Here is a 12,727-nt window from a genome sequence, read left to right as displayed (position 1 = left end):
GCGTGCCGCGCGACAGTCGGCGGTTACCCTGCGCCCCAGCACTCACGGGCGCAGACCCGAGAGGAACAGGAACACGTCCAAACAGAAGCAGCACTAGTCACCGGGAGGCAACGGGCGGAATCGACCCAAAGGTCCCACAAGCTGCTGTGTACCCACCTAGAAAGGAACGCGGCGCTCACAGGGGCTACCCCGTGCGCTGAGAGGCGCCAGACACAGCCGACCCACCTGCCGTAGGACGGCACGTACGGGCAATGTCCCGCACGGGAAACGTCAGGAAGCAGGTGAGCGGCTGCCAGACGCACTGAAACAGGAGAGGTCTCTTTTTGGGGGAACCATACGGGTCTGGACTGAGACAGCAGGGGGAGGGCTGCACCACCACGTAAATACACCAAAATCCACTGGCCCATATGCTGTAAAAAGGTGAGTTTTATGATGCAAATGACACCTCAGTTTAAAAAACATCAATTCACATAATTTCATGCGACTTACTAAGGTGCGTGCCACCTGACACAGGTGCCAACTACCTCCGGCCTGTCACCGGTGGGCCTGCTGTCCCCGCCAACCTGGGCAGAGGGAAGATGGATGCGACACCAGGCTGGAGAACACGCCCCCTCCACAGAGAGGAACCAGCGTCCGCGTTCAATCAGGGGCCACTCCGGAGTTTCACAAATAACATTTATTGGCCACGTTCGCCGGAGTTTCGCCCGCGTCCACAGCAGCTGTGCCGCCACGAAGCACTGCCTGCTGAGAGCCTGGACCCAACCCCGGGGGTGACTTATAGGACCTGAGAGAATGGTGGCTATCGCAGACTCCTCCTGACTCGACAGTTCTTGTTAAAGACCTTCACTATGACAGACGTTTTCGTTGATGTTCTCGGCAGTGGCTGAAGATTCCAACTTCAAAGCCAAAACAAGTGGCTGGAAAGCAAAGAGAAAGGCAGTTACTCGGAACTGGGCCCCACGCCGAGCCCACGCTGCCCGGGCAGGACCTGGTAGGGAGCCTCCCTGGGCTGGAAGGCGGGGGACCCCCACAGCAGAGGAGGATGCCATCTGAGTCCCTGAGGAGCCCAGGCAGGAGGAAAAGGGTACAGGGAAGCGACGCCACTTCCAGCTACGGATTCTCTGATGGGGCACGCGGCCCCCCGAGCCCACTCTCCCCCTCGGGGCAGGAAGGAGAGTCCCCGCCTTGCGCCTTCCGCAGCTGTGAAAGGGACGCGATGCGAGGAGGCTGAGGCGGGCCCCACCGAGAAGGCAAGTGTGACAGTCTCAGCCCTTCGAGGGTCCCTGCTGGGAAGGTTCGGAACTCCCCTCCCCTCCCGAGGCCTTCACAGTCCTAAACCTCTGCCAGGCCAGCCTGCGGGTAGCCGGCAGTCTCTCCTGAGGTAAGCTGGTGTGTAGTTTGGGGGAATCTCACAGGGTACCCTGCAGACACCCCAGCCAGACAAGAGAGTTCTCCTGAACATCTAGCTGGCACCTGTGGCTCGGCCCAAAGAGCCTGGCTCTGAGGCAAACGCCTCCTCCGCGCTCACCAGCACCATCCCTTTAGCCTACCCTGACCGTCTCCCTCACGTATCATCTACAGTCGAGATTCCCTCTTTACTCCTCCCAGAGTGAGCGCAGGGAGTCCGACTCACTTTGACGGTCAAGTTAGCAAACACACACACAAAAGATGAATCTTCATGCACAGCAAAGAAGAAACACGAGCCTGCTCTTGCGCACGGATCACCCAAAGCTGCTGGCCCCCTGCCCCGGCCCCCTTCCCGAGAGCTCATGCCACAGACAGGCACTTGCACACAGATGTGCCCTGTGACACCGTTTGTAATCACAGGGCTAGTCAGAGGCAACACCGGGAGAGCAGACAAGCAGGGTGCAGCGGGGAGGGCCTTCTGCTTCCAGCCAGCACCGGAGACAAAGACAGAGCTAACCCCTGCTGTGAACAACAGCAACGGGGACAATGGACGGGACACCTACAACCATTTTCAGATACTGGACACTTTCTAGAAGACTCCTCGTACAGTGACACGAAGACAGACAATTCGGCAAACAAGTCAATATATATAAATCTGACCTGTGTGCATTTACACGCTGATGCAGTTGTGCACATCCTCTATCCACATACACTTGTGTATCTGCACGTCCCTGCACAGGTGTGATGGGAGAGCCTGAGCAGGAGACCAAACGAAGCAGCCCTGCCTGTCCCTGGGTAGGGGGTGAGGAGGGGCACCCTGGAGGAGGGCCTCGGTGGGGTTCCAGGTGACAAGGCCTGAGTGAGGCTGCTGGGGTCGAGGCTGGGGCAAGGGCTTTCCAAAATGGAGCCTTGATGGCTGGGAACGGGCAAGGGGAGAGGCCGCAGTCCCCAGGCCTGAAGCTCTGCTTTTTCCCCAGCGGGCTGGCTGGGCGAGCGGCTTCTAACAGCCACCTTCAACCTCGACGTGATGGAAACATGTGCAAACTGGAAGCAGTGTCAGGCCACAGGGATGAGCGGAAGAAAGAAAGCCGGGCAGCCCCGAGATGCCCAGTGCCCCACCGTCAGCTCGGACGTGCCTGGACCGCTCACGCACTGAGTGTGTGGTGGAGTGAGACCCCTGTGGAAGGTGTGAGCAACTCCAGATGGTGAGCCCGCTGCAGCCACTCCTCACCCTTCGTTCAGCCACAGCCAACTTCTCCCACATCCTGGACTCAACCGAACCCCCAGCCCCTGACCGAAACAGCCTGGGGAGTGAGATGGGCCCAGGGCCCCCAGTGCCCCCGCCCCATGCCTGCTCACCGAATGGCCACCACGACCCTCAGAACCACCTGCAGGAGGGTGAGGAGGCTGAAGGGCAGGAGCGGGGCCGGGGGGCTCACTCCCCTCCCTGGGGCCAGTGGCTCGTGCTGGTGAAGGGCCTGGAGCTGCTGCCACTTGAGAAGGAGGCTCCCGTCACAGCAGATCCGCCAGCGGTTGTACCAGGAGTGCAAGTCCAGGGGGGGTTCTAGGCGAGAAAGCAAGTCAGGCCCTGGGCAGAGTGGGGACGGAGTGCCGCACGTGCACACCACACACGGGAGAACCCTCCAGAACCCAGGGTGAGGACGCCAGGTGTCCCAGCAAGGCTGGTCCCAGCCCGGAGAGTGTGGACGCCGACCGACACCCATGCAGATGAAGAGAACACTGCTGTTTACTTATTTCTGGGCTGACTGTGGGGCTCGTGCCAGCGCTTTTATCCCTTATAGCCACATGATGAACCAGTTATGGAAGAGAGAATTCAGAATTTAGCTGGGATGTGTTTCCCATTAATCTTCTGTTTTGTTTTTGGAGGAGGGACCCAGTGGATGCAGCTCCGATGAAACAGACCGGCAAGAAGCTGTGAACGAGTACAACTTAGTGACGGAAACATGGGGTTTGAGTATCTGGAAACCACAACCACAAATGGGATTCCAGGGTTTCCACTTCCCTGACACGAGCCCTTGAGATCTGCTTTGGTCAATGTGGGACCCTTCTGATACCACACCTTACTTACGTTACACTACTAATGTGCTATGACTACAAGTCACACCATGTTTATATATTACATACACCACACACAAACTTTGTCACATCTCACACCATGTTACTACTCCAATTATACTAATGGGTAAAAGCATGCTTGATATAAAATACACTATTTTCCTAATCCTACTGCAAAAACATAGGGAAGAAAAGCAGATGAACCCCCTCTTTACAAAAAAAATAAGATGAGAAATACAGATTTTTCTCTTTAAAATGGAAATAATCTGGGTTTGAAGCTAAGGGAAGTATTTTTATATTGCTTTTCTTAAATCATATTTTTAAATCACTCTATACAAAGCTCAAGAGAGACGGATCCTAACTGTCCTGGTACCAGTGACACCTGGGCTCTCAGTCCTGTCCTGGGAACACCTTCTGGCCTGAATGGGTGAAGGCTTGACTCATCATTCATAAAAACTGCCTGAGCTATTAAACAAGGACTGAAGAAGAGTTAATACTGGCTTTTGAAAATGTATCAAATTGGTGCATATGATCCAACAATAAGCTGAGTTTTTAGCCTTTCCTAAAGATGCAGAGTATTCAAAGCCAAAAACCACCAATAAAAATAACCCATAAACGTGTGATTATACAGTTAAAAGAGCAGTTTCTCCACCGGTTCTTGTCCTCCCGCTGTGGCTCCTCTCGTAAAGGGACTCTGGCTCTCTCCCCAAAACCAGAGCCAGCCTGCTACTGTCGGCTCTGCTGCTCGTCCAGCCCCCCATCTTGCTCGTGGCTTCCTGAACTCCTGTCTTCCCACCCACATGGTAACCGTGACTGTCAGCCCAGACACACACCCCCAGCCCGCATCCACATCCACATGGGGCTTCAGCTTTTCGGGGCCACAGGAATGGGGGCCAACTCCGCAGCCGGCAGCAACTTATTTCTCCTCACCGCAGTGTGTCTGGGGCTCCCTCCCGTCGTCCCTGAGGGCTGCGAGCTCTCCATGGCAGGTGCCACATTTCATACACACACCCACGTACGTCCATCCTCCCCCGGGACACGTTTCAGCTGCTTCGGACACCTTGCCAAGGACACCACTGCTGCAGACAGACACGTATGTTGGAGTGTCTACCAGACGTCACCCTGACAAGGGCTTGCTGGAGTAAAGACCACGCGCATTACAAAAACTGAAAGATGGGAGAAATGGGTGAAGTGGTCAAAAGGTACAAACTTCTAGTTATGAAATAAATACGTCCTGGGGCTCTAAGGTACAGCACGGTGACCAGAGTTAATAAAACTGTATTGTATTTCTGAAAGTTGCGAAGAGAGTAGGTCTTAAAAGCTCTCATCACAAGAAAAAAAATTTGTAACTATATAAGGTGGCAGATGTTAACTAGACTTACCATGTTTGTCATTTCACAAAAATGTATCAAAAGTAAGTATCAAACCATTACACTGTATACCTGAAACTAATATAATATTCTATAGCAATCAGAGCTCAAAAAATAATTTGATAGATGCCTCTAAACTGCCCTGACAAAGGCTGTGTACACCCGTGCTGCTCCTCATCGTGTGACTCTTATGACCCGGGAAAGTATGTATTTGTGCAGCATTAAGAGGTGGGCATGCTGGCTGGTGGCCACTCGTTTCCTGGGCACTCTCCCACCCAGCCCTCTGCTCCTGGCTTCTGGGCAGGCCAAACTGCTCGCCCGTCACAAGCTCCCAGTCCCAGCCTGGTGTCCATCCATGCCCTCCTTCACCGATTCCAGCAAAGGGTGCTCACCACACAGAGCATGGGAACCACCGGGCAAGGGAAGGACCTGATCCAAACCACCCAGCAGGCCCACTCCTTGGCTCACATGCAACACAGAGGAAGCATCCATGTTAGCCATCAGCGCCAGACACGGCCTTCCAGAGCCGTCCAACCCACTTGTTTTAGAGACAAACAAAGCAAAGGTGGGATGGAGAGGTCATCCCTCAAGCTGACGCGCGTGCGCAAGGACACACCAGCTCACAAACACATGCCTCTCCGACTACTCTTTGTTGCAGAGATGCACTACACCACGAACACACAGATGTGAGGTGTGTACTGACGCTGCCAGAAACACGCGCATGCATGCACACTAGCTCTCAAATACATACGTGTGTGCGTATACCGCAGAACAGACAAGTAGCTCAGTACGCTGCCATGCACATGCAGTGCGTCCTGCCTATGTCAGCGCAGGCATCCGTACCAGACCGTTAACAAATACACTTACTAGGTCATCGGCATGCGTGTGAACGTATATACCAGACACACACACACACACACACGCACACGCCCAACGTCATGAACTATGCAAGATCCGAGCTTAAAAGAAAATACACTTTAGATACCATCTAACTTCAGGCTGCAAATCGGCTTCATCCTGGAAGCCAACGCAGACAGACTGTTAGAGCGTAAGGCTTCTCTCGTTCACTGCGAGAAAATGGTAGGTGGCAGGTGGCTAGCGACGCCTGGTAAGACAAGGGGGTGAAGACGGGTCTGTGCACCACACGGCCATCTCTGATTTACAGACATCTGGGGATGAGAGAAGTCTCCCCATCCCCACCATAAGACCCCACCTTCCTCGGGGAGTGAGGGGATGAGACATGTATGCTCGGTTACCTTGGATGTCTTTACAACTCTGCTGCCTTTTCACCACCTAAAAGAAAAGAATGGGGGCAGATGTGTCAGCCCAGCCTGGGGGCCTACAGAAAGGGGGGCCCAGGGATCTGGCTGGAAACCAGGAAAGGGCTGTGGCCAGCTCAGAATACAAGCCATGGTCCCCTTCCAATGTGCCTCTGAGTCTTAATTCTGGGGACAGTTTGCTTCTTGATGAGAAAACCAGCAAATGATAAGTGGGTGAAGGCAGAAAGAAAGTCTCTCCTGACCACCCAGGACACCCGGAAAGCATGGGAGAGAAGGGGCCGTGGGACTGAGGACGGCTGGACCTGGCCAGCAGCTCCAGTACTCACTGCCCCGGAACCCAGAGCCTTGGGAGCACCAGACAGAGCAGAAAACCTGAGATAGTAACTCAGAGTGCTGGTCCTTCCTGGCTCTGCCCTCTGCCTCCACGGATGCCCAGAGGGCTGGAAAGGGCACTGAGGCAAGGTGAGGGAGGTGGAAGAGAAGAAGGAAGAGCAGGAGGCAGGAGAGATGGCACTAAAGGTGGAGGCAGCAATGAGGGACCCCCTCCAGAGAGCGCTGCGACCCACCCTCCCAGCACCCCCAGGACACCGAGCTGGTCCTCCCCTGCACACGCCCACCTCCTGCACTCTACTGCCCACACTGTGCCTTCCAAGAGACCCCGGACACCAGAGGATGCCCCCGTGGGGAAAGAACCCAGCACCCTCCACCCATCTCCAGGTCCCTCTGGGGCCTCGCTACCGTGAGCCTCCCTCTTACCTTCTTATGAGGCCTCAGGATCTGGGGCACCCAGTAGGGCATCACGGCCTGATCCCTAGGCATTGGGAGCCGGCCCCCAAAGCGGTGGCATGAGCAGGGACATGCCTCGGAGGTTTTGGGGATATAAAACCGGACCATCTTTTGGATCTAACAAAGAGGGAGGGAAGAGAAGGTCCAAAGGAGTTGTGCCCCAGAAATCTTCACCCTGGGACAGGGCCCTGGGGAGCTCCTCTTCTGTGCCCTCCCACAGGCCCACCCCAACCACCCAGCTGAGGGAGAAGCCTCCCCCAACGACATTCCCAGGGGCCACCTGCATCTCTGCTGTGGGAGGTCTGCATCTGCCATGGTGGGACATGTGAATCGCAGGCAGGAGACGTGGCTCTGTCCTGAGCCTGCAGGCCTCCAGGAATGGCTCCTGGGCACAACAGCTAGCCTCTCTGAGCCTCAGGGTTCTTGGCTACAAAGCTTTCCCGAAAACATGGGTCAGGGTCTATCACAGACAGCATCTGGTCCAGCAATCTCACTCTGGGACACGTGAGCATCTGCCAAATGGCACTCGTGACTACACTAGCTGCAGCACGACTGTAGTGCCCAAGAGCCCAGGGGCCTGTCTGAGAGGGACACAGGGACAACAGGGAATGGGACAGCCTCTGGAAAGGGCAAGGCAGACCGGTCCGCCCTGGCATGAATGAACGCAGAGGCATGACGTGGAGTGGGAGACACAGCTTGCGGGCACAGCATGCTGCCACGTGCAGTCTGTATAGAAAATCTATGTGCCACGATTCCCGGGCATGAGTTGTGGGGGATCACAGCCTTGACCCGTTCTGTACCCTCCCCACAGCCCTGCCCTTTGCCCTGTGACCCCCACTCCTTCCGGCAGGAAAGCAGCGTGGAGCCCACCCCCGGACTTTCCTTAGGCCATGTACTGGTTTGGATCATGGACAAGGGGGAACTGATAGCAGCCAGGTCTGGCCAAAGAAGGCACACGGGCCTCTACAACATCTGAGCCCGCACAGTGGCCCCAAGATCAGGGAGAGATGGGGCCGGGCCACCCAGCTGAGCCCCTCACGATGACAAGGACTGCAGTCTAGAGGCAGGCAGCTGGGCAATGTGTTCCATGTCCCTAGGGAAAGAAGACACGCACAGCCCATCTCCGGGCCACACGGGGAAGCCTCAGGGTAAGCACAGGTCGGGTATCCCCCCATACCACGGTCAAGTTCCCGCCACCGCTCACGTCTCATGTCAGAAATGCCATAAAACCTGCTTGTGCACGGACCCTGCTGACTTCCCGAGGCGGAGGGGATTTGGCCCAGAGCAGGCGTGTGACATGCTGCAAAGCACAGGGCCCCACAGGGGAGGGCCGAGGGGTGGAAAGTTCACCCGAAGGAGGAGATGAAAGAGGCCCCGGAGAACCCAGGACACTCTGTCCACCCCTACCTCCTGCCAGCATGACAAGTGCCCAACGGGACAGGCGCATCTGGGCCAGTTCCGCCCCCCACCAAGCGAGCGATGGTGCTCACTGGGCACGCTCCCTGCGGCACGCACGGCGCTGGGAGCACAGACCCGTCCTGCCCGAAGCCTCACCACGCGGCGCCGTCCTGCTGACAGAATGAGCGCTGGGGTGCGGGGGAGCAGAAGCAGGGAGAACACTCCAGGCCAGAAAAGCTGCTGCGGAAACTGGCAGACGGACTCCAAAACTCACACGGAAACGCAAGGAAACGAGAACGAGCAGCTTGAACAGAACCAGCCCCGGAGGGCACCCGGCCCCTTGTGAAGCCACACAGCAGAGACGGCACGGCAGTATGCGGACGGCCAGAGACGCGGACGGAACAGGGTCCAGACACAGACCCGCAGCTACATGCACGGCTCGTTTCTGCCAACAGTGCAAGGCCCGGCCCGTGGAGAAAGCGTGTGGCACTGGCACAACCGGGCCCCACGACGGAAACAACGAACTTCAACCCACACCTCAGCCACACACAAAAATGAACTTAAAGTGGATCCCGGACCTGAACGTAACTGTAACTGTAACACCTCTGCAAGAGAACGCGGGAGAGAACCTTCTGCCTTGGGTTACGCTAGGGTCTCTCAGGAATCCGTGGACAGCACACCCCAGCACCGCGCTGCGCGGGACACAGCTACGCAGGGTCCAGAAAAGGGTCAGACTGATCAAGTGGGCTCGTCCGGTTTAAAACTGAGGGTCTGTGCAAGATGCCGGCCACGGAACGAAAGGACAAGCCAGAACCACGGAGAAATGGTTACAAACCGAGTACCTCCTATCATACCCAGAATACACAAAGAACTCTCAAAACTCCGTAACTTCAAAAAAAAAAGCAAACAACCAAAATTTTTTTTTTAATTTATTTATTTGACAGAGCTCACAAGTAGGCAGAGAGACAGTCAGAGAAAGGGGGAAGCAGGCTCCCCCCTGAGCAGAGAGCCCGATGCGGGGCTCGATCCCAGGACCGAGATCATGACCTGAGCCGAAGGCAGAGGCCCAACCCACTGAGCCACCCAGGCGCCCCCAACCAAATGTTTCTAAATGCGCAGAACATCCGAAGAGACACATACCAAGTAAGACATGCAAATGCCACAGCACGCGGAGGGGCCACTGAGCATCACTAGTCGCTATGGAAACACGAAATAAAGCCACAAGACACACACCGATCAAGATGGCTAAAACCAACAAGACTGACCAAGCCACGCGTCTCCAGGGACATGGAGGAACCGGCATCTTACACGCTGCTGCTGGGAACGTCCAATGATAGAACCACTCTGGAAAACAGTTAAACACACGCTCACCCCACGGTCCAACAAGGCCGCTCTGAGGTATTTGCCCCAGAGGAAAGAAAGCGCGTTCACAGAGACTTGGACACACGCATCCCGAGCAGCTCTGCTTGCAACGGACAGAACTTGTGGAGACGGTGCCCGTTTCCTTCACCAGACGATGGGCTGCATGGCGGTCCCGTCATCTGATGGACACGACCCGGCACCACGCAGCCACCACATGGAGGAAGCTCAGAAATAATCACGCGGCGTGACCGAGGCCACAGAGGACCTGCTATAGGATCCCGTCCATAGAAAACCCGAGGAAATGCAAACTGATCTAGGGTGCCAGAAACAGATCCGTGGTTGCCCGGGGACGCCAGGGAGGGGAGGGCTAGGGGGAGTCGCAAAGGGGCACAAGGAACCCTCTCAGGACAGCTCAGCGGCAGCAGCGGTCTCCCAGCGGACGTCTGTCAAAACTCAGCAAACTGAACACTGTCCACACATGCATTCACCACGTATCAGTCGTAACTCCACACATCTAATTGTTGAAAAAATTTGGATTTAAAAAAAAAAACATACAAACCGTCTCCCCGAAATTTTAAGAACTCACTCATATAACATCTATGATTTTGAGAGATGACCCGTCCCCTGAAGTTCACTCTGGACTCAGATGAAGCAGCCCTGGTCCAAGTCACCTACCTGCTTTCGGGGTCTCAGGGACAAAGGGACCCAGTAAGGCAATGCTGCCTTGACCTTGGGCACCGGCAGGAAGCCCCCGAATTTGGCCTGGCACTCACAGCAGGTGGGCTCTCGAGGGACAGTGCCGGGGACAGGACACATCTGGGAAGACACAAAAGACAGAGTCAAACCCGCTGCTCGTGGGCGGCGTGCACCAAGGAGCTCCCTGGGACAGGGAATCCGTGCCTGGAGAGCCAGGGCTGAGGCAGGCTGCCCAGGGCAGGCATCGGGCGGGCTCCGCCTGCAGCTCGGAAAGCGCGGGCTCAGAGGGCTCACTCTCCAGAGCCCGCTGGGGGCCGGCAGAGTCTGCAGACCCCGCACGTCCTGCCGCGCTAGGGAGCAGGGCTGGGGGAGCGCGACCGGCTGCAGGGGAGCGGGCGGCTGTCCCGGTACCGCTCCGTGCTCTACACGCACAACGGCCCCCACACCCATGCCGCGTAGTCCTCGGCATGCCCACTGGCAGGAAGGGGCCGGGGTCACCCCCTGCGCGGTCAGAGGGAGAAGCTGACGCCCAGAGCAGGTGCGCCGGGGCCGGTGGTGTCGTCCCAGGCCTCCGGGTCGCCGTCTTCAAGTGTTCTCAGGAGCCCGGGCTGAGGGAGGCGGTGGGGGGCCGGCCCACGCGCCGGGAAACAGACTCCCGGGTCGGACCGTCCTCGCGAGCTGCTGTCCGCCGACCCCCCTCCACGCCCGCGGACCGCGGCTGCCCAGAGCCCGCCGCCCTTACCGAAGCCCGTCCGGGGCACGCCTCCTTCCCGAAGGTCTGCGGCCTGCTCTCCCTGGAAAGCGAGGACACGAGGCTTAGAAAGTTCCGGGCTCTATGCGGGGGTGGGGGGCTGCCGGGTGAGGACCTGGGCCAGCGCCCTCGGAACTGACTCCAGCGTCAGTGGCGTCGCCGCCCCCGGGCACGCCGGGCAGGGTCCGCGCCGGGAGACCGGCCCACGCACAGGTCCCAGGGCGCCCGGGGGCGAAGCCGGAGCGGCCCGCAGGGAGGGCCCCGCCCCCAGGGCCCGCCCCCGCCCCCGCCCCCGCCGCTAGAAGGCGGGGGTCGGGGCGCACCCGGGAACCCGGAGCCCAGCGCCGCTCCGGGGCGTGTTCCCTGCTCCTGACGGCGCTCTCGGGTCCCCCGCGCCGCCCCCCCCCCCGCCGCCTGCTTCCCGCGGCCGGGGCCGGGCCGGGCGGGGGACAGCGGCTCTCGGGCCCGCGGGTCAGCCCGGCCCGGCCCCAGCCCCGCCGGACGGACTCATCCCGGGGCTTCGCGCCAAACCCGGGGCAACAGGAGCTCCTCCCCGCCGGGGAAGCGCCGCCGACGGACGGACGGTCCCTGACCGCGGCCCGGGGGACGCACCCGCGCCTCAAGGCCCTCCCCCGGGTTCTCGGTCGGGCAACACGACGCGGCCGTCCGGTGCTTACGTCGGCGTGGGCGTGCCCTCCGCCCTGCCTACGCGCTGCGGCCACCGCTGGGCCGGAGTGACCGGGGCCCGGGGACGCGGCTGGGGCCGCCCCGGCTGCGGCGTCCACGGCCCGGCGAGCGGGGCTCAGGGACGCACCTGCCTGCCGCGCCGCGCTCGGGGGAGTGCGTGCTGACAGGCCCAACGGACACCCGAGGGCTCCCGGAAGTGCCCGGCCGGCGTCGAGGCGGCGCCGGTGACCATCGTGAGGCGGGTGACGACAGCCGAGCCGGCCCTCACGCGTCTGGCTCCTCCCCGCCAGCGGCGCGCGCGCACGAGCGCGCACGAGCACGCAGGCACGCACGCTCACGGGGACCGCCCGTCCAGGGCCCCGCCCCTTCCGCCCGCTGGCCGCCTCAGGCCCCGCCCTTCCGGCCCAACGGCCCCGGGGTGCCGCTGGGTCCGCCCGAGCTCAGCCAATCGTGCGCTGTCTTCTAGGCATGTGCCCTTATCTGGCGGCTGATTGGCCTCTGGAGGCGCGGGCCTCGGGGTCTATGGGTCACGGGGAGGGCTTGGGGCGGAGCGTACGCCGCTCCCCCGCGCGGGGAACGCCCCCCCCGCCTCCCGCGGGCGCGGCCGCCGCGTCTCCGTCCCCCGGGGCCGCCGGCTGTTCCCCGCGAGACGCCGTGCAGCCGCCCGTTGCGTTCCTCGAGTTCGGATCCGGCCGCGCGCGCCGCGTCTGGACCCGCGTCGTGCCTCCCCGGGACGCGCGTCGTGCCTCAGCCCCCGGGGCTCGGGCGGGGCGAGCCTGGGGAGCCCGGGGGCCGCGCCTGTCGGGGAGCCGCGGCTGTGGGGTCCCGGTGCGCGCGTCGGGAACGCGGACGGGCGCGCGGGCAGGGGTGTCGGTGTGGCTGTGGTGCCGCGGCTCGTCCCGGTGCGCGCCCGG

At 59.6% G+C, this 12,727-nt stretch overlaps 1 protein-coding gene across 1 annotated transcript; it reads right to left on the bottom strand.

The window, feature by feature from the left end:
• Nucleotides 1–661: 661 nt before the first annotated feature.
• Nucleotides 662–12,076, bottom strand: LOC308357941 (uncharacterized protein C16orf95 homolog). The gene is made up of 8 exons (XM_080827837.1): nucleotides 11,739–12,076; nucleotides 11,118–11,169; nucleotides 10,355–10,495; nucleotides 6,890–7,036; nucleotides 6,110–6,146; nucleotides 2,767–2,971; nucleotides 2,068–2,138; nucleotides 662–917 (listed from the first exon to the last, which is right to left on the bottom strand). Exons 3-7 carry the CDS (start codon nucleotides 10,493–10,495, stop codon nucleotides 2,078–2,080), a joined length of 591 nt encoding a protein of 196 aa, XP_080683963.1. The 5' UTR covers nucleotides 11,118–11,169; nucleotides 11,739–12,076; the 3' UTR covers nucleotides 662–917; nucleotides 2,068–2,077.
• Nucleotides 12,077–12,727: the final 651 nt, after the last annotated feature.

This window comes from Martes martes, assembly GCF_963455335.1.
Source record: "Martes martes genome assembly, chromosome: 17".
Lineage (NCBI taxonomy): Eukaryota > Metazoa > Chordata > Mammalia > Carnivora > Mustelidae > Martes > Martes martes.
This window is presented reverse-complemented; position numbering and strand designations above follow the sequence as displayed.

Coding starts and splice junctions, on each gene's coding strand:
- LOC308357941 (XM_080827837.1), bottom strand. CDS start 10,495: ATGTGTCCTGTCCCCGGCACTGTCCCTCGAGAGCCCACCTGCTGTGAG. Junction 2,972..6,109: donor GAGTTGTAAAGACATCCAAG/GTAACCGAGCAT, acceptor TTTCTCGCCTAG/AACCCCCCCTGGACTTGCAC. Junction 2,139..2,766: donor AGGGTCGTGGTGGCCATTCG/GTGAGCAGGCAT, acceptor ACACCTGTGCAG/GGACGTGCAGATACACAAGT.